The following is a 22,351-nucleotide window of genomic DNA, read 5'->3' as shown; positions in this document are numbered from 1 at the left end:
AGCGCCGCAGCGGCGGAGCCAATGAGCAACGAGCTCCCGCGGGGGCTGGGGCGGGTGGCCCGACGAGCGGCCGCGGGAGGCTGGCGGCCGCCGCGCCTCGCCTTTGCCTTCCCCTTCCCCCTCTCGCTCTCCCTCCCGGGCTTGTCGCAGTGCAGCGTCCCCACCCTCCCGGCGTCTTGTCTCTTAGCAACCGCATCCTCCGGGCCGGGTCCTAGGTGACCAACTCTGAATCCAGAAGAAATGGAAACACGGGAGAGAAAAGAACTAGTATAAAGAATGAATGAAACAGTTGGCGGTGCAGGTCACTTGAGCACATCACCCGTGTAGGTTAGGTGGCATGGGAAGGTTATCACCTGAGGGACACCAAAAGTACCTGGGTGAGGCATGGGCCTTATCAGGAGGCATCTCTTTAAAAATATAAATGGCTCTGGGTTACAAATTCAGTTTTCATTAACATTAATATGTTGCGCACGTGTGTTGCTGGGGCGAATACTATTACTGGGAACCCAGGAAGATACACACGGTTCAGTCTTGTAGGGTAAATACTACGTGGCAATTACTTTTAATTTCCACTTGCAATGTGTCTGAGAAAACTCCATGTTAGAATCAGAAAGGCCAGTAAAAGGGGCATCTGGGTGACTCAGGCTGTGACTCTTGGTTTCTCTTGGGTTGTAATCTCAGAGTCTTGAGATCAAGCCCCTCCTGAGGCTCCTCGCTCAGCAGAGTCTGCCGGAGATTCTCCTTCCCTCTCCCTCTGCTCCTTCTCCTGCTCTCTCCCCTTCTCTTAAAAAAAAAAAATCTTAAAAAAAAAAAAGGACAGGGTGTTTGAGGTGCTCAGTGGGTTGAGCATCTGACTCTTGATTTCTGCTGGGGTACTGATCTCAGGGTCCTGGGGTCAGCCCCCTGGTAGGCTCTCTGCTCTGTGGGGAATCTGCTTGAGATTCTCTCCCTCTCTTCCCCCCCCCCCACCCGTGCTTGCTTCTCAAATAATTAGTATAATAAGATCTGATGATTAAGTGACTAACTGTATGTCATGAGTTTTTCTAATTATATCACCTCTGACTTTCTACAAATCTTTTACTGTTTTTGTTCCACAGAGACATTGAAGTTAGGCAAGTTCTGCATTTAGGTAATTACTTAAAGAGAAGCTATTTGCCTTCTACTTTTCTTTCTCCTAGGCTTGAACTCAGTTGTGATGGTGGTGAGCCAGTTTAAACCATGAGGATTATAAGGACTCATGAGATTGCAGAGCAAGAAGGTAGAAGGAACCTTGGCCCTGAATTACCTTGTGAAGTGAAGCTGCCTAACAGCTCCTAGATTGCTTGTCTACCTTTAGACTGTTACATGTGGAAAAAAGTGTTTATCTTTCTTCAGCTCTTGTATTTTTTGGTCTATTACAGAAGCTTAGTGTAGTCCCTAAAAGGGGAAAAAAAAACTTGGTCCCTGAAAGTTGGTGTGCTACAATAACAAAGATCTAAGGTATGCACGACATCGGCAGGTATTAGCATATTGCAGGACTGAAGGCTGGTGACCTTTTACAAATATATTGGGAAGTGTTATTTATGTTAACTTGGAAGGCAGATTATCAAGCCTATAGCTCTGAGGAAAGCTTAGAAAAGGTCAGAATGCAAATTTGTGCTGGCTGACACTCCTTGCTTTTAGCAAGGTTCAATAAAAAGAAATGAAATCAGTTAAAAACCAGTTTGCAAGCAGAGCTAGAGAATAGAACTCTACTACTGGACCCCATTCATAACATTTCCTCTTGCTGTTGATCCACATACTGTTATGCCATCTCTGAGGGATCAATTCAGGTACTTAATGTTTGAAGCTTTTTCTCATCACTCGCATCTTTTCTAGAGGGCCTTTACAGAATGACAGAGCAAGAAAGAATCCTTGAAAGATGGACTTCTTCAATCATTTTTTTAAAATGTATTTATTCATGAGAGACAGAGAGAGAGAGAGAGAGAGGCAGAGACATAGGCAGACGGAGAAGCAGGCTTCATGCAGGAAGCCTGATGTGGGACTTGATCCCGGGACTCCAGGATCACGCCCTGGGCTGAAGGCAGACACTCAACCACTGAGCTACTCGGGCGTCCCTTCAATCTTTTTTTTTTTTTTTTAAGATTTTATTTATTTATTCATGAGAGACACAGAGAGAGAGAGAGAGAGAGAGAGGCAGAGACATAGGCAGAGGGAGAAGCAGGTTCCCTGTGGGGAACCTGATATAAGACACAATCCTAGGATCGGGGATCACGACCTGAGCCAAAGGCAGATGCTCAACCACTGAACTACCCAGATGCCCCCAATTATTTTATTCCAAGGTCAGAGAAAGTTTAAGTTCAAGGTCAAATACCCAATTCATTAGGTTCAGTGACCTTTGCCCAAGGAAGAATCTTTAGCCTTGTACAGATGTTCCTTCTGAGGCCTTTTATGCAGAATGGGTAATTTTACCTAAGACTTCCATCTACTTCCCCTCCTCACCAAGTCTAACCCTTTTATGTTCATAAGCTCATCTATCCTATTAGTTTTAGTACAGACTCAGTTGCTTTAACACAAACCCTAAATACAGTGGCTTAAACACAAAGTTTCTTTCTCAAATTACAATAAAAGTGGGTGCTCCAGAACTGGCATAGCTGCTTTGCCATTCCTGACACAGTACTTCCATTTCTAAGTCTGAAATGACTGCAAAGGAATTGTGGGACAGTCGTGTAAGGCAGTCAAATTCTTCACAGGGGGTAGGAAGGAGACAGGTAAGACAACTTCTAAAATTGGTAATAAATAGCAGGATGAGCACATTATTTATAAAGAAGGTAAAAACGGGTGCCTGAGTGGCTGGGTCAGTTAAGCATCTGCCTTCAGCTAAGGTCATGATCTCAGAATGCTGGGATCAAGCTCCATGTCCTGCTCCCTGCTGAGCAGGGAGTCTGATTCTCCTCTCTCTGCTCCTCCCCCCACTTGTGCTCACTCTCTCTCAAATAAATTTTTTAAAAAGAAAGTAAAAATAGAGCAGCAAAAAAGTTTAATGTGATCACTTCTGGGATCAGGAGTCTGGAGGGGATTAATTTATCCCCCCCCTTCTTTAAATCACAATTTGATTTTTTAAAACCATGCAATTTTAGTAGTTTTATAGTTAAAAGTATAAGTAAATGAATAAAACATATATATGAAGTAAGGAAAAGTAGTAACTTCAAACAAGTTATTTATTCAACTAGGCAAATATTAAATACAAAAAATTAACCATAACAATCTAAAATAAAAACTTCAAGTGATACCAACATTGGCGAGGGAAGAGCCAACAGGGATAAACGGTTGCAGGAGAAAGCAGGGAGGATGACAGTTGGCCAACAATCTTGTGTTGTTGTAGGCCTCCAATATTGGTAACTTTCAACACTGGTAGAGGAAAATAAAATTAGGAGTTAGAAGTAACCAAACCAAGCATAAAAATAGAATGTATAGCTTTCAAACCTGAAGAAGAGGCAGCGTGCTCTACGGTCGCAGGTCTGTCTCTTGGGTCAGCAGTGTGTGGACCGAACAGACCCGGGGCTCCCCTTCTCCAGGCCGCCAACCGCCTTCCGACCTTTTCTCCAGGGCAACCTTCGGAGCCAATAGCCACCCTCTGCCTCCGGGTCCAGCCAAAATCCTATTTGGGGCTTAGCTCTTTGTTACTGATGAACCCTGAGCTCCCAGGAGCCTCGGAGCCAGTCCTCCGAGGCGGAGGCCGCCGTCCAAGCGCCTGCGGGCGCCCGGCCCGGCCCCTGGGGTCCGCTGTGACCTTGAGCTCCGAGGCCGAGGCCCCCCCTCGCGTGTAGCCTGAGCAGGAGCACGAGGGAGCCGAGCGCCTCCTGACCATGCATCTCCGTGCCCTCCTCCCGGCCGCGCCGACGAAGGGAACCTTCCGGAGCACCCGCCCTGGGCTCTGCCTACCAGGCCCCGCCTGCCTTGCTGGCGAGGCACAATGACAGGGGGACCACAAGGTGGGCGACCGGCCGACTCCCCCCGCGGGGCGGCAAGGGTCCCTGGGGAAGGGGAGCCTCGGAAGCCCAGGGGCCTCTGAAGGGCCCCCGCGGCCCCCCTTCCCCCACCAGGTGCCGGGGCCTCTCCCTGAGGCCAGGAGGCAGCCCTCTCCCAAGCTACGGACCAAATGGACACAATAAAGCTTTTTGCAGCAAAAAGAAAAAACCTGGAAAAAAAATTATCTATGAAAAACAAAACAGAACCCCAAAGCATGGTAAATACAAAACTTGTAATAAGGTGGCAGAGATTTATGAAATAAAAACTGATAAAACCATGAGAAACGGGATACCTGGGTGGCTCAGCGATTGAGCGTCTGCCTTGGGCCCAGGGCTGATCCTGGAGTCCTGGGATCGAGTCCCGGGATCGAGTCCCAGTCGGGCTCCCTGTGAGGAGCCTGCCTCTCTCACTGATGAGTAAATAAAATGTTAAAAAAAACTTTTTAAAAAACATGAGAAGTTATCAAATGGAGATTTTTTTAAAGATTTTTTTATTTATTCACGAGAGACACACAGAGAGCAGAGACACAGACAGAGGGAGAAGCAGGCTCCATGCAAGGACCCCAATGTGGGACTCGATCCTGAGACCCCAGGATTACGCCCTGGGCTGAAGGCAGACACTCAACCTCTGAGCCACCCAGGCCTCCCATCAAATGGGAGATTTTAAATATACTCACTCCACTTAGAAGCAGTAAAGAGACAAATAAAAAACAAAAAACAATCAAATATAAAGATGAATTTAAAATATAAGTTCAGGGGCATCTGGCTGGCTCAGTTGGTAGAGCAGACTACTCTTGATCTCTGGGTGTAGAGAGTACTTTAAAAAGTTCAACCTAACACACTGTTCAATCTAACAGAATTCCCTACTCCATGTTTCCACATGGAAGTATTTCTCCAGAATGACAGTGCTTCTTTTTTTCCCCACTTACCTTCTCTCACTTCCTGCTTCTCAGAGGTTGATTAGGGAGTTTGGAAGATTTGTGCACATGTAGTTTTCTACCCTCTTCACTCTCACTAGATCACTTACCTACAGTGAACATGCTGTCCGATTTTTCCTGAACATTCTGTAAGTTGGGTAGGTTACTCTTACACTGGATGGATAATTGAATTCACGGAAATAGTAACAAATCCTATGCCATGGCCTCCAAACTAGCTTGAACATAAAGCTCACAGACAACAAGCTCCACCTGCCTGTGCAAGGTCTTCAGATGCATTCTCTCTCTCTCTCTCTCTTTTTTTAAGTAAGCTCTATGCCCAATGTGGGGCTTGAACTCATGATCCTGAGATCAAGAGTCACATGCTTGCTCTACTGACTGAGCCAGCCAGGTGCCCCTAATCTCTCATTCTTTTTTTTTTTTTTTTTTAAGATTTAATTTATTGGGACTCATGGGTGGCTCAGTGGTTGAGCACCTGCCTTCAGCTCAGGGGGTGATCCCGGAGTCCTGGGATTGAGTCCTGCATAGGGCTCCCTCCAGGGAGTCTGCTTCTCCCTCTGCCTATATATCTGCCTCTCTCTCTGTGTCTCTCATGAATAAATAAATAAATCATTTTTAAAAAAGATTTTATTTATTTGAGAGAGAGTGAGCACAAGCAGGGGGAGGGGCAGAGGGAGAAGCAGACGCTCCACTGAGCAGGGAACCCGATGTGGGGTGGCTGAATCCCAGGACCCTGAGATCAAGACCCAAGCCAAAGGCAGACGCTCAACTACCCAGGCGCCCCTCCTAGTCTCTCATTCTTAAACATAATCAGGCAACTAAAGTTCAGCAGAAACCTGAGGAAAATATTAATCATGAAAGATAAAAGATTCACAACAGGGGATAAAAAGACTATCTAGCAAAGTGGAAACCTCAAAACAAAGAAAACCACCAGTTCAGACTTGTGCACAATGACTCAAGAAAACATATAGAGTGATGCCTTCTTTACAGTATATTTTTAATCTAATAGAGCCTGAGTGAACCTGGCCTAGATTATTAGCTGTACTTGCTTAGCTAAATCATGTGCAGAAATCCTTGTTTTCCTTCAAGCCCTGTCCTCTGTTCATTTGAGAACACACAAGTATTCTGCTTTGACCTACTTTTGAGCACTGAAGGATACTTAAAAGCAGGAAACAAGAAAAAGAAGAAAGCAGGGAACTTAAAAGCAGGAAAGCCTAAGCAGCCCAGATTGTGTTACAGGCAGATATTGTTTTCATAACAGACACTTTTTAAAATACACTAACTGTGGATAAGCCTAGGTTTCCCAGGATTTGCCCAGGACTTTGCCCAGTGACTTCTCCAGAAAAGGTTCTCATAAATTCTCAGAGAAACTGGAGCCCGACTATGATCCAGTGCCTCTTTTCAGTTTATCATCTCCTGGGATACCTCATCAAACACTAGCAATACTGCCTTCTAATACAGGTAGGCTTCTGCATGCTAGTACCTCACTTTAATATTAATCATCTTTCATACTCCTTTATATTTTTGATAAAACAAATTATTTCATACAAAACCCCCCCCAGTATCAAGCAGGAGTGCAAAAATGGTTTGATATCAGAAAAATCAACGTTCTTCATCACATTACTATTACTGAAGGTGAAAAATCAAAAGACAATCTAAACAAATGTAGATTTAAATTAGCACTAACAGGGAACTCTTAGGGCAGCCCTGGTGGCTCAGCCGTTTAGCACTGCCTTCAGCCCAGGGCCAGATCCTAGAGACCTGGGATCGAGTCCCAAGTCAGGCTCCCTGCATAGGGCCTGCTTCCCCTCTGCCTGTGTCTCTGCCTCTCTTTCTCTGTCTCTCATGAATAAATAAATAAAATCTTAAATAAAAAAAGGGGGGAGACTTTTAATGAAAGATTAACTAGCATAAAACTCACAGCAAATATCACATTTGACAGAGCAACTTTAGACTCTTCAGGTAGAAAAAAATAAAAATGCCTGCTACCACAGCCACTGTCCAATACAGACTGGCAACCTAGTCAAAACAGAGAATGAGAAGTACAAGGATTGAAAAGGAAGAAATAAGACTGTCATTATTTGAATTTACATAGACAATCCAGGAGAATCAATATTAAAATAAGCATTCATCAAAACTGGAAACACAAGATCAGCACACTAAGTTCAATGTATTTCCTGTGCCAGAAATAAGAGGACACCATTTTCAAAGGTAACAAAATTTATAAAGTCCCTTGGAACTAACCAAAACAACAGAGACAAACAGAAAGCCAACAAACACACATACACATAATGTCCTAAATGGAGAAATTATGTTAATAAATGGGATGATTTGACCTTAGGTCAATTCTCTCTAAATTAACTTATAAATTCAATGTAATTCCAATAAAAATGTCAACAGCCTTTCTAAAAAAGCAAACTTGATAAACTGAAACTGTAACTTGAAAGAATAAAAATCCACAAACAGCTAAGGTAATTTTCACAAACTAGGACAAAATAAAAATTTAAAAAGTAGGCCAAAACAGATTCACCTGTTAGATATTAGGACATATTACAAAGTAACCTTAATCAGGACAGTGTTGGACTAGGAAAGGAACTGACATATATCAATAGAACAGAGCAGAGCCTCAAAATTTCATGTTTACAGGAAATTGGTATATAATGAAATGGGGGAAATATGTATTATTAGGTAGATGGTTAGAGAACTGGACTACAATCCTACTCTATATGCCCAGCAGACAGTCACAGGACCCAAAAGGATATAACTTGGTATCAAGGTCACTTAGCTTGACAGAAGCATATACCACTGTAAACATATCATGTAGAGGAAGGCATTCTCCTTGGTAAGCCTCATGTGCCACAGGAACCACTATCTTGTAAAAATCCTTGACAGTAGGTTCTAGGTCTCTGCAATGAGGAACAAGCTCAGTTACCAGCCCTACCTTACTCAGCGAAGTCTCAAAGCCTGTACAAGAGAAAAATGCTGCTGAGTAAGCAGCTAGCATTCCATCTTTATCTTGACTCAATAGACTTCCAAGGAAATTGTAGTAAGGAGAATGTAAAACCAAGATCATTTTTCCATACATAGAGAGAAGAGGTTTTGTTAACCTTTCTCCCTTAATGACTAGCTGGAGAAAAAGCTGGCTTCATGCCACATACTATAAATACTATAAATATATACTATAAATTCCCAAAATAAATTCCTATTAAAGACCTAAATGTAAATGGTGAAACTATAAATCTGATAGAAGAACAACCCCTAAAAAGCACAACTGGGAAAATTAAAGATTTCTATTCCATGAAGGACACCAAAGACAAGAATTAACAAATGACAAGACTAAGTTATTTGCAATGTCTGAGCCTGACAAGAGAATATCAGGTCAAGAATATTAAAAAAATTTCTTGTACTACATGATCAGCAAGAAAGGGAAAAACCTAACAAAAAAAGGGCAACTTATAAGTATAGTATTTTCCACAGAATGGAAAACCAGGATGACTAAAAAGCATATACATAGCCTCAATAATCAGACAACGCAGATTAAGACAAAACACAGCTTCACACATATCAGATTAACAAAAATCAGAAAATGTCAAATGCTGCTGAAGATGCAGATAAAATGAATCCCTCACGTCTTGCTGGTCCAAGTGTGAAGTAGTACAACCACTCTTGAGAAAAATTTAAGCATCACTTACCTGACATTAAATATGCATATACTCCAAACCTGAGCCATTCTACTCTGGGACATATATCCCACAGAAATTACAGGGCAGGTTCATAGGAAGACATGTACAAGTTTGGAGAAGGCAGAACAGCTGGGAACAACTTAAGTATTTATGATTAGAGGAAAAGATCAGCTATGGTATGCAAATGCAATAGAATATGCACCAGTCAGAAGCATGTTATATAAGGTAACAGGAATAGGTCTTAAAACCTAATATTTTGTGGAAGTTACAAGCAAAATGAGATTTATACCACAGTATCATTTACATAGAAAACATATAATATATATAGTTTTTCAAGGAAACATATCTAAATTTTGGGAAAAGACCTGGAAGGATAAATATTAAATATAGTAGGGAATAAGGAGTATGGAATTGCAGGCAGGAGAGAAATAAAAACTATTAATGTGAAATAAAACAGAACAAAAGTGTAGCTTTTCTAGACCATTGATATTGGCTTCATAAAAAATATGATCAAGGACTGACTCATTCTGAACAACTTAGATCCTTATAAACTAAAACACCTTACATGAGTAGAAACACCATTAAGACTTAGGTTACATTGAACACCAATACAAAATAAATTTATTATTAAAAAAAAAAAGACTTAGGTGAAACATGATTTCTTTAAATGTGAAAAACTATTCACAGGGCATAATATGTAACTATTCTACAGGATTTATGCATTTGCTGAGTTTAAAAGAAATAGTTCATTCTCCCAAATAAGATAAGCTAAATAAAAACTAATATGAAAGAACATTTCAAGGCAATGCTGAAAAGACAAAATTTCTTGTGTTGAATAAATATTCCAATGTGTTTTTTTCTCAGGCCATTCTCTCAGCAAAATAATTTTAAATTACATTTTGGGCAAAGTTATAAGTACAAGTGAATTTTGATTTTTAATTTAGTATATGCGGGATCCCTGGGTGGCGCAGCGGTTTGGTGCCTGCCTTTGGCCCAGGGCGCGATCCTGGAGACCCGGGATCAAATCCCACGTCGGGCTCCCGGTGCATGGAGCCTGCTTCTCCTTCTGCCTATGTCTCTGCCTCTCTCTCTCTCTCTCTCTGTGTGACTATCATAAATAAATAAAAATTAAAAAAATAATAATAATTTAGTATATGCAATTCTGAAATTCTAGACAAGATATAAATCCTTTGTAACATTTTTACAGGATTTAAGAAGTTTTGATATACACAGAAAGATTTAGAAAACTTATACTTGCTGTAACATCATACTTTTGATTTTGCTTTTCATTTTTTAAGAGCACTCTCACATGAGGCAGATGTAGCAGCTATCTCCATTGTTGTCACTGAGGAAACTAAAAATTAATGTAGTTAAATCTTATAGTAAGTTCATAGTGGTATCCAGACTAACATCTAGGTTTCCCAAAACTTGAACTTGTGGTCTTGGTTTTTTTTTTTTTTTTTTTTTTGGTCTTGTTTTTATTTATAACCTTCTAGGTAATTTTTACATAAATGTAAATGTTATTTTTCTTTAAATCACAAAGAAATAGAAAAATTGGTAGTTAATACACACGATATGAAGAAAAAGATACTTTTTATATTAATTGCAATCTTGCAAAAAGAGTTAAGTTTATCTTCAAAAAATGTCAACCAAGCTTAATATATTTTTATTTGTCCAGTAAAAGTAACTTCACAATCTATTAAGAATGAAATTTTAACTGAAGAACAACTTCTGTTCTATTTTCCATTAAAGAAAGAATAAAATAAAGGACATCTGTATTCAAGTAAATATATAATTATGACATAATGACAGACTAAATCAAGTACCCAAAATAAAATGTTAAAATATGAAAATGTTTAGTCCTCTTACCTTTTCCGTTCTAAACTGATAAAATACAATCAGAAAAAAATAATTTACATGAAATCTGTTTTCTTACTGTGACTTGTGATTTACTCTTCCATTTAATTGAAAATGTTTTGGCTTCAGTCAGTAATTTTTGTAAAGTAGTACTTAAATAAGTTCCTGAAAATAACAATATTAGAGCTGTGAACATTACATCTCATCTAATAAATTATACTAAAACTGTAAAGATAAAAAAGGCTACAAAACTTCTCTGCTTATTCTAAATTCCTTTCCCAGAGTTCAAGTAGAAAAGGAATTTTTAGACAACAAAGTTACCAAAGTTACCTGTTAAAGTTACCTGTCGATAACAGATATCACAATTTAGTATACTTAGCCAAAAAACAAACACCCTAAGAAAAGTGAAACTGTTTTTGTCATTCATTCTGTGCTATACTCGTCTTATGTACCTTTAATCGTAGTCACAAATTCTGTCCTAGAGACTTGCCTTTTCTAACCTAAATAGTGCTGACTCAACGTTTCATCCCCACTTCACTTCTAGCAATTTTGATGTCTCAATCCAAATTTAATAATCTGTTTTATCGAAAATTATTTCAAGGACAAAATTTTCATAAATTAACAACAACTAAAAAGCAGAACCTCTAATTGTAGAATACAAATGTAAAATAATATACAAGAAACTTTATCTCAACTTGAAGAGTAAATAATATGTGGGTGTTAAAAAACAGTCCTAAGATAAATTTTACTTATTTTTTTTTTCAGCACGGGGTCAATTATGACCAATTTAAATTATGTTACTTGGGGGATCCCTGGGTGGCTCAGCGGTTTGGTGCCTGCCTTTGGCCCGGGGCGTGATCCTGGAGTCCCAGGATCGAATCCCATGTCGGGCTCCCTGCATGGAGCCTGTTTCACCTTCTGCCTGTGTCTCTGCCTCTCTCTCCCTCTCTGTGTCTCTCATGAATAAATGAATAAAAAATTTTAAAAAATTATGTTACTTATACTGTCATTTCAAAAGACAGGTTCCCAAAAGCCTTTACTAAAATTCTATGCTGAGTATAGAATTTGGTCCTTACATGTTTTTGTGTAAACTGTTTTAGAATTACTAATTTGATGAACATAAAGTCTATAAGAAGATGAAAATACTCAATCAAAATCTGTATCAAATAGTTCCAGGCTTTAAATAATATCTGTAAATGTATTCTTGTACACCTGTATCCCTGACAGTATTATTTTGTAGTATGATCACAGCAAGTATATGGATTTTCCAATTTTGTGGGGGAAATATTCAGTGTACTGAAATTTAACTGCATTTAAAGTCATTATTAAACACAAAACAAGTCATATAGTATTATCATACACTAAATGACAATTCAACATTTTATATATAGTCTCAGTGGTAAAAACTAAACCTAAAAGAAATGTGTATGCAATGTGACACATTTTCAGTGTTTAAAGAACACCTTGAATATGGAATTTAAAAAGTAATTATACTAGGGAAAAGCAGAGAATCCATGAAAAGACTTAAATCATTACTGCTAGAACTGATTATTCTGTTATGTGCAAACTCAAAGGATTTGAGTCTTGGCTAGAGAAAAAGAAAACGAATCTTGCATATATTCTGATTTATGTAGGATGAAATCTAGGCATATTGTAAGGGGATAAAAAGTTCTATGATCCTCAGAAGAAATGGAAATAATCTGTAAGAAAGATAAATTTCAGCCTTTTTACTAGCAGGAAAACCTTTAAGGGTTAAATATCACTCTAGAATCATCTCCTTCAGAATACTTCTAGTGACCTTTGCAAGGTAAGTTTTTAAAAATACAATAAAATGTATCAATTGTTGGTAGGTAAAGACATATTACTGCCTAAAGCAAACCCAAGACTGGATATAACACAGATCATAAAATTTTTATTATTCAGTTTAAAGTTGTAAAAAAAAAAAAGGAGCTTTTTGCCTGTTCTCATATTTATGTTATCGCTCGATTTCTGAGGATTCCAAATCAATTAAGCTCTAACTTTAAAAAGCATTAAAGACCCCTACTGTAGCAAACAGTGTATTCTATAGTTCATCAGTTTTACTTTCCATAAACATAGGATTTTAAAGAAGATGAAAATGACAGCAGTCTCCATAATCTTAAAATTTAGGTGAAACAAATATCCTCATAGTCCAATAACTTGTAAAATGTAACCAGGTCACTAGACCAACATACTAGTGTACAACTTTAATAATTTCTAGCAGCAAAACACCTGGAATAGCCATTAACAAATGTGCTCATCAGATTGTAGATTAATTTCTTTGTAAGAAGTAATTTTTAAAAAGTCTAGTTTGATTGCAGGCAAACATGAAAGATATCAAAGATCTTGTTTATCTCCACCTTTTCCAGTGGAATCAGGTGCAACTGGAACCTTATTAGTTTCAACAAACACAGATTCAAAGGCAGCTTCCTGTTCATCCAAAGAATCAGCAGCCGTGGCTCCTTTAATTAGTGTTGTGTTGGTAAAAGATTGTTGCTGCTTGGAAATTTTGCTGGATTCCACTGTTTTTCTACCTCTTCTTTTACCAAGAATTTTTACATAATTAGCAGGTATAAGTCCTGTTGTTTGACCATCAAGACTAGCCAGAAGCCAACCACGCACTTTGGGTTGCTGTTCTGATGGAAGAAAAGACAGCCTTGTAATTATAACACACACTTTGGAGTCCAACACAATATCGATAATAAAATATTATGTAAAATCTGTGTTATATTTACACACTAAAATATATAAACAAATGGTATATACATTTAAAATCAAATGATGAGTAGACTTAACAGTTCTAGGGTCGCTTCTTATAATTTATACTTTTTACTTTATACTTACTAAATATATTTTCAACTTTGAAGAACATGAAGTTTATATCAGTTGGACCAGTCATAGAGTAAGGAGATTCATTCTCCCAAAAGCTAAAACTAACATCAGTGTCTTTCATATTTTAAATTGAAATTTAAGAAATGAATTTCTCATTTCTTTTCAATAGAACTTAGAAGCAAGTATAGAAAATATATACCTTTATTCAGCCAGATTCTTTATATACTTTTGGCCAAAATATAAAATTCATTCTATGTGATTGTGATGAACCTTTTTTTTTTTTAAAGTAGGCTCCATGTTGGCATGACCTGAATTCATGAATCCTGAGATCAAGACCTGAGCTGATTATCAAGAGTCCAACACTTAAACAATTGAGCCAGCCAAGTGCCCCTGTGATGAACAAACAATTCCGAAGATAGTGAATGCTGTGGATTTTAATTCAAGATGAGGAAAAACAAAGACCTCAGTTATCTCTAGACATATGACAAAAAAGGTAAGGCAATACTTTAAGCTTGAAGTAGGAAAGATTTACTTAATATATTCAATTTTGTATTTTGGTATTTTAAAGATACAGAGTATCTGTAAAAAGCTGTCTCTCATTTTAGTTCAGCAGTATAAGTCAGGTACAATATAACATTGTGTTAATACTCTACTATAGAGAAAAAAAACGCAAAATGAACCATATTTGTGACTGTTTTCGTTCTAAATGCTCAGATGTACGTTACGTGAGCAATGGAGAAAAGAAGCAAAGCTAAAGTGTTAAGAGGCATCATTAGTGGAAGAATAATTTTAGATATAAAATTTTCCTGAAATATTATATGTAATTGAAAGAAACCAGACTTGATCTTTTTTATACTTTACATTAAAACTAATTATTCTTATGAGTCCTAATTCTAACAATAAATCTTAAAATGGAATTATTCTTTTGAAATTCAAAATAGTTAACTGCTATTTTCACTAGAAGAAAAATATAATATTTAGAAACCTAGGTTTTATGTATGAGGGATGAAGCAGAGATTTAGCAAATTTGACCCAAATTTTTCAATTATTTATATAATAAACAATTTGCACACTGAAGGTATTTTTCCCCATATAAAAAATGATTACACTAATTAAAGGTTCAAGTTTCCATTAAAAGATCACATAGGAAACAGCCCAGGCCCTTACAAGTATAGGTTCTGAAGTCAGATAAACCTAGGTTCATAGTCCTGCTCCATCACATCTTAGCTTTGTGATCTCGGACAATTTAGTCATTCTGAGTCTTAGATTTTTGTAAATAAAACAGAGACAGTACAATAATAGTACCCACTTCATATCATTTTTGTAAGGGTTAAAAGCAGGATCTAAACTATAGTGCCTTGTACTATAAAGGACAGCTGTTACTGTCATTAGTATCTTTACCAACAAAATGTTATTTTTCCTAGCAAACCTGAATCCCCACAAACACACAACCTCCCCATCGCCAATTCATTAAAAATTTTGATCATCATTACTGGGGAAAGCTAAGGAAAAAAGCTATTTTGCCTGGAGCCATTAAAAACTATTAGTGTCCTAGTCCAAAAATAAGCCTGAGATATGTATAAATTTCTTGCTGAGATTCTTTAAAAATTCATGACAGTAATTCCTAAAATGTTCATGTTGGTGTTTCTGAAGTAAACACCATTCAAATAAAAAAGAAAGCAATACCAGTCCAAGCAAAGACTGACAGGGATACTTACATGACACTGGATAATTTCTTTGGGTTGTTAGATTTATTACACATAGTGCTTACCTCATGGTTTTTTGTCTTTTGTTTTTTTTTCCTCCTCATGTTTTTGTGTAGGGGTTAACAGGGCTTGGAATTCAAGTTTTGAGTTTAGAAGAGATGATATAAACAAAATCTTTCCCTATCTCAGTGAAATATTACTGTAACAACTCTGTTGGGCATTTCTCCTCCACACCCTCAGGTTTGGAAGTTCTAAACTGACACGAAAAGAGAAATTCTAGCGACTACTTCTGAGTTAACTAACAATGAACAAGATCCTTTATTGCAGTTTTTAATACTACATTTACAAATTCAAAAAATTCATGGATAATTCCAATTTATTCATGTTTTGTTACCTTTGAGAGCTAAGTTTAGCATATCACCAGCACGGAAAGAAATTTCTTCTTCAGATACAGCAGCAAAATCATATTCTGCTCTAGCAACTACGTGGTCATCCTCACCACTTGCCCAGTTGGTATTGTCTACAAACCAAATTAAGAAATAAGAGTTATGACTATGATTTGTAAACTCCATAAATCTACTTCCCAAGAGAAAAGTACCCCCCAAAGTAAATTCTATAACACTGCATAAAATCCAACAATATGTTCACTACGATATCGATTGATTATGAACTTTCTTTTTCTTTAAGCTCAAAATTACAATTACCTGTATATTCTTATCCACTTCCCGGTCAGTAAGTTTTAGAAAGATAAGGGAATTATGTCCTATGTATCTTTGTATCCTCTACAGTATTAAGTTCAGTATATTGTAAACAGTAGTCAGGCAATGTGTGCCGTTTTGTTAACAAACAATAAATAAATCCATAAACTTATTTTTGCTACATACTCATTTTCCAGTTTTCAAGTTCTTAACTGAAAATATAGCTGGATCAAAATATTAAATACAAAGGACTATGAAGAATGCTAATTTAATAAATCTATTCTTGAAATTTGAGATTGTTATGTGGTTTTTGAATGCATTCTTTTACTCTTACCTGTTACTTCATCATTATGGGTAGACAGCAGTTTCCAGATGAGGTAAGGACCACCAAGGATAACAGCAAAGAACAAGAATATTGGCCAAGATTTTGCTGAGTTAGCTGCTCTGTCCTCAGCACCAAGGCAAGCCACAGTTCCTTCACTTTCTGCCCATAGGTCCTCATTCTCAGAGCCTCTTCTTAAACCTATCATCCACTGTAACCGTCTATAAAGATACCTTATAGTCCTGACTAATGCAAAAGCTGAAAAAACCTTTGTGAAATGGATTTTTAATCGGGAAAAGTGATTTGCTACATCCAATACAGCCCTGAAACTGTTATAGACAGCTGAAAAGGTAGCATCCATCATCATACTGACGGAGGCAAATGCATGCACAATACTTTCAATGGACTGAAATGCACCTCTGCTGCTTTCTTCAGCTTGCTGAACAAATCTACTGGGTGGCAGATCATCTACCCGGAGGCGGTTATAGCCCAACCCATTATATCCATAACTATAAGGGCTATAATTTCCATAAAACGAATTTCCATAGGCACCATATCCTGAAGAAAATGAACTGTAAGCAGGCCTGAAAGTATTCACATTGCTGCTTCCTGTCTGCTGTGATGGCCTTGGAAGAATAGGTGGGGGCACTCTGGTAAGTGTTGGTTGTCCAGGTCTTGTCAATAAAGTAGGGCCCAAATCAGCAGATCTAAAACCAAATAAAGCACATAATAAATTCAATTCAAAGTAACTATAAAATACTTTTTACATATCTAGTGTTCATGACAGATTTGTTGAAGATATAAGAATAAGTAATAGTCTAATACCCACATGCTTACAGAATCTCAGTCTTTAAACAAAATGGACAAGTAAAATAGCTGACTAAATTCTGCTATATTCTTGTTTAGTTATGCTGGCATTATTAGCAGATCTTCAATCTATTTTGTCAGAGTTAGTTACAACTATGTATCTGTCTTTGCTTGCACCTAAATGGTACTATCTTAATTACTTTTTTTAAAAAAGATTTATTTATTTATGCAGAGAGAGAGAGAGAGAGAGGCAGAGACACAGGCAGAGAGAGAAGCAGGCTCCATGCAGGAAGCCCGACGTAGGACTCGATCCCAGGTCTCCAGGATCACACCCAGGGCTGCAGGCAGCACTAAACCGCTGTGCCACCAGGGCTGCCCAATTACTACAGTTTTATAGGAGGTCTTAGCATCAAATAAAACAAGTCCTCCTACAATGTTCTTCAAGAGTGTTTTAGCTATTTGACCCTTTGAATTTCCATATACATTTTAGAATGAGAGCTTGAAGTTCTACACCCTCTCCCCCCAAAAAACCCTACTGAGATCGTCTGGGATTACACTGAATCTGTAGATTAATTTAAGTCACATTTTTATAATAGACTTTCAACTAACATTTATTAGCTCTCTAAAAGATTTTCCTCAATAATGGTTTTTAAAAATAACTTTATTGAGTCTCCATAATGTTTTATAGTTTCCATGTGGCAGGTTTTCTCTAAATTTATTCACATATATTTGGTATTTTTTGATGCTATTGTAAATGGTGTCTTCTAGAATTTCACTTTGATACTGTTATGTATAAATTATAGATTTCTTGAATATAGTCCTTGTATCCAGCAATCTTGCTTTTGATTCTTCTGGATTTTCAAAAATCTTAAGGATTTGCAATCAGATTTTATGTGAATAATGGTAGGTTTATTTCTTCTTTCTCAATTCTTACAGCTTGATATCCTGAATAGAAGTGATAACAGGGATTCTTGTCTTGTTCCTGATTTTAAAGGGAAAGTTCTCAATGTTCACCATTGATTATTAAGTTTGCTGCAGGATTGTTGTAAATTTAGTAGTTCCTTTTCTATTTCTATTTGCTAAGAGTTTTTTTTTTCATGAATGAACACTGAATTTTATCAAATGATTTCTCAGCAACTATCATGATTATGATTTTAATTATGAATTCAATTTCTTTAGTATCATGCCACTTAAAATATTGTCTGTGGACAGGGCTAATTTATGAATCATATGTACTGATCTATAATGAGCGAAGTACAAATGAGATTGTTTAAGTAATCTGAATTGTTATATTTTAACTGTATTTTATAAAAGTACTGGCTATAAGTACAAATATTTTGAGAAGCACTTCTTTCTTTCTTTCTTTCTTTCTTTCTTTCTTTCTTTCTTTCTTTCTTTCTTTCTTTCTTTCTTAAAATATGATTTTATTTATTTATTTATTTATTTATTTATTTATTTATTTATTTGATGGAGAGAGAGAGACAGCCAGCACAGGCAGGAGGAGCAGCAGGGAGAGGAAGAAGCTGACTCCCTGGTGAGCAAGAAGCCTGACCCAGGACTCAATCCCAACACCCTGGGATCATGATCTGAGCTGAAGGCAGATGTTTAACCGACTGAGCCACCCAGGTGCCCTGAGATAGCACTGCTTTAATAATTACAGGACTATTCATCGTCCCTATTTGTAAATTATACCTTGCTTCATCCCCTAAATTTCTTCCCCTTCCCTTCTGTCTTTTCCGTACTTTTGTCTCCTTGTGCAAAAATATGTTGGATATTTTCTTCCTATCCTTCAGTCACTGCTATTCAAGAGTCAATCTACCACAAAATAAGTATCTTGTACTATAATGTAATTCAGTGAATTCTTAATGCCAATTAAACTAAATAGTGTCTCACTGTCAACGTTGCTTTACGTCCTGGCCACAGTTTCATTATCTTATAGACTGCTATTTCATTGTCTGAAAAACCACAGCCAGTCCATACTCTTAGTAGTTACAGAACATGCTCTAAGTCACTGATTCTCTCTGTAGCAATGTCTAATCTGTGGTTAAACCCAATGAGTTCTTAATTTTGGTTATTGTAATTTTTAGTTCTATATATTCCTTTTCCTTTTAATAGTTTCCAAATATCTGCCAAAATTCCTTATGTTTTCTTCTACTTCCTTCAACTTAAAAGTCCCTTTGGTAACTCCATTTTCTGAAGCCTATGAATCTGTTGTTTTACTTAGTTGCTATTGTTATCTAATGTCCTTCTGGGTCCTGTTATTTGGTTTTGCTCATGCATCAGACATACATGAAGAATTGAAGCAATAATTTGAGACTCTGAATGATATTCTCTTCCTCCAAATATATTTCCTTCTGGACACTGGTTTCTTAACTATCCTCTACTTCAGACAGGCTGTTATCAATCTATGATATCCTTAATCTAATCACAGGAACTAAGATGATTTAAAGCTGGGCTTATGTTCCTGTAAGGGCTGTCTGGTTCCTTTATACCCTCATACCTAGATGTATCTTTTCAGGGTCATAATACAAGATATGGGTAATTTTTCAGCACTTTCTCTTGGAAGACCACTAGACTCTAACCATGCTCCAAGAGTCTGTCAAAAGTGTTCTTCAACTAGCTTTTCAGCATCTAAACTGCTTCTTTTGGAATCACCAGTAGTAGTAGTAGTAGTTCTTCTCCTTCTTCTTCTAAGGATTTATTTATTTATTCATGAGAGACACAGGGAGAGGCAGAGACATAGGCAGAGGGAGAAGCAGGCTCCCTGTGGGGTGCCCAATGGGGGACTCAATCCCAGGGCCCCGGGATCACGACCTGAGCTCAACCTCTGAGCCACCCAGGCGTCCCTCACCAGCAGCTTTATGGGAATCCACTCTCACCTTTGTGGATTCCCATCTTTTTCTGGATCTGGGCTCCATAAATCGTTATCTTCTTATTTGCTCTATAATGCATTCAAGATGTTCTTATATTCTTCTTAGCTTTTCTATTTGTCCTCAGGATTTTTTTTTTCTAAATTACTTCTTCTGCCATCAGAAGTCCTTCTCACAATTCTTTGTCCATCATTATATAATAGCATCTTACATTCCTATACATGTCTGCCTCTTCTACAAGGAAAGCTCCTCATAGGTACAGGAGTTATCCTTGGGATTGGGTAACTTTTCATCACCTAGTACATTACATAGCATATTATAGGTACTGATACAAACACTATGCTTAAGTCTCTCTTTAGTGAATATTTAAAATACATATATCACCCAGACTATTAACACAGATTTTCTTTATATTTCCTCTACTATTTTATAAATTTTGATGAATATGTTAGTTTAAAAATTATAAGGAATTAAATGTAAATACTTAATAAGAAAAAAATGAAAGTTTCCCTCTTACTCTTCTCTGTTTTTTTTTTTTTTTAATTTTTATTTATTTATGATAGGCATACAGTGAGAGAGAGAGAGGCAGAGACACAGGCAGAGGGAGAAGCAGGCTCCACGCACCGGGAGCCCGACGTGGGATTCAATCCTGGATCTCCAGGATTGCGCCCTGGGCCAAAGGCAGGCGCTAAACCGCTGCGCCACCCAGGGATCCCTCTTCTCTGGTTTGAATGCTATTTCTGACATATAGACAAGTACAGTGTCCACATATGGTTTGTCTTTTGGTTACAACCAGCAAAATAAGAACTAAACAGGCCTATGACTTAGAGTAACAGAAGATGTGTATATTCAGTGCTGAATGTGCCAAAAGTCTTCCGACCTAACTTTTCATTTCGAAAAACTTAGATAAAAAAGTCGAAGGTACAATACCCACATTCCTTCTATCTAGATTCAACAACTGCTATTGTTTTGTCACGTTTTCTCTCTAGTTTTTAAAAAATTCTTGAACCATTGAAAGTAACTTGTATTTCATACAAAACCACATTATTTTCCCATCTCTAAAAATTAACAATTCCATATTATTATCCAATTGATATTCAACATCTATCCATTATCCTCAAAAGTCTTTAAATAGCTTTAAGATAAAATTCATATACCATGAACTCAGCTATTAAGTATAAAATTAAGTGTTTTTTTGGTATATTCACAGAGAATCAACCTATGTAATTCCAGAACATTTTCAGCATGCCAGAAAGAAATCCCAAATTCATTAGCAATTACTACTCATTCCCTGTTCTATTCCCAATCCCAGGCAACAACTAATCTAATTACTGTCTCTATAGGTTTGTCTATCCTGGTTATCTCATGTATAGTCAATTCTTGTTATTTTCGATAGTTATATTCTATAAAGTTGCTGTGAACATTGAATTAGCAAATACATAATCACTGCTCCTGGGGAAAACAATGCACTTCAGTACTATTCTTAGGTGCCATTTTAAAACAGCAAAATCACCAACAAAACATGGGATGTGAAAATGTGGCATCCATTAAAAGTGAAAAATGTGGCATCCACTGAACTGTGAAAAGGACACCTGTTTATAGAATAAAGCTGAAAACAAGAAGCCAGAGTGTTGCTTTGTTTAACCTCCGCTGAGAGATGACTCAGATCTTTTGCCATGTTTATGAACCAAAAAGCAACTGTATCATTTTATATTCCTACCAACAGTGCATGAGGGTTCCAATTTTTCCACACCTTTGTCAGCACTTGTTAATATTTATCTTTTTCATTTTAGCCATCCTAGTGGGTATGAAGTGGTATCTCACTGTGGTTTTGTTTTGCATTTCCCTGACAGCTAATGATATTGAGTATCTTTTCATGGGCTTATTGGCCAGTTTTAGATCTTCTCTGGAGAAATGTCTATTCAGATATTTTGCCCATTTGAAAATTTGGGTTATTTGCCTTTTATCATTGAGTTGTAAGAGTCAAACCTCTTTTTCAGGTTGTTGTGGGTTTTTTTTTAAGAAAAATTCAATTAAGGTTTATACACTGCATTTGGTTTTTTCCTCATCTCTTTTAAATTAGAATTATTGTTTCTTTTAAATGCCTTTGACTTTTTGAAGAGTCCAGCCAGTTTTGTTTTAAAATGTCTTACATTCTGGATCTGTGTTTCCCTAAAATGTTGTTTTTCAGTGAGATAGCATGTGTGCAGAGAGGAGCAGAGGGAAAGAATCTCAAGCAGTTTCCTGCTGAGCATGGAGCCCAAGATGGAACTCAATCTCACAACCCTGAGATCATGACCTGAGTCGAAATCAAGAGTTGGACACCTAACTGACTGAACCACCCAGGCACCCCCTAAAATGCTCTTTAATTATATCTGTATTCTCTAGATTTTCAGTTAAATTAATCATTGCATCTAAAGGTTTAGTTAAGTTAACATTTTTGGCAAGAATAATTCACGGAGGGATCCCTGGGTGGCGCAGCGGTTTGGCGCCTGCCTTTGGCCCAGGGCGCGATCCTGGAGACCCGGGATCGAATCCCACATCGGGCTCCTGGTGCGTGGAGCCTGCTTCTCCCTCTGCCTGTGTCTCTGCCTCTCTCTCTTTCTCTCTGTG

The 22,351-nt window shown here is 37.5% G+C and overlaps 1 protein-coding gene and 1 long non-coding RNA gene across 3 annotated transcripts in view; one reads left to right on the top strand and one right to left on the bottom strand.

Annotated features, from left to right (window-relative positions):
- The first annotated feature begins 62 nt into the window (after positions 1-62).
- Positions 63-16,752, top strand: LOC140600309 (uncharacterized). The gene is made up of 3 exons (XR_012003568.1): positions 63-323; positions 13,623-13,828; positions 15,282-16,752. It is a non-coding gene; the product is annotated as an uncharacterized lncRNA (long non-coding RNA).
- The window catches only part of PEX13 (peroxisomal biogenesis factor 13), a 24,685-nt gene continuing 14,711 nt past the window's right edge, over positions 12,378-22,351 (bottom strand). For both annotated transcript variants that reach the window (XM_072768493.1, XM_072768494.1), the window contains 3 exons: positions 16,074-16,768; positions 15,436-15,561; positions 12,378-13,139 (listed from right to left, as the gene is read on the bottom strand). In XM_072768493.1, the coding sequence (XP_072624594.1) occupies positions 12,841-13,139; positions 15,436-15,561; positions 16,074-16,768 (1,120 nt within the window). In that variant the 3' untranslated portion in view covers positions 12,378-12,840. The remainder of the gene's footprint in view (positions 13,140-15,435; positions 15,562-16,073; positions 16,769-22,351) is intronic.

The sequence above is a fragment of the Canis lupus genome, chromosome 11, assembly GCF_048164855.1.
Source record: "Canis lupus baileyi chromosome 11, mCanLup2.hap1, whole genome shotgun sequence".
Classification (NCBI taxonomy): Eukaryota; Metazoa; Chordata; class Mammalia; order Carnivora; family Canidae; genus Canis; species Canis lupus.
The sequence above is the reverse complement of the archived record's forward strand: the minus strand, read 5'-3'. Positions and strand labels throughout refer to the sequence as shown.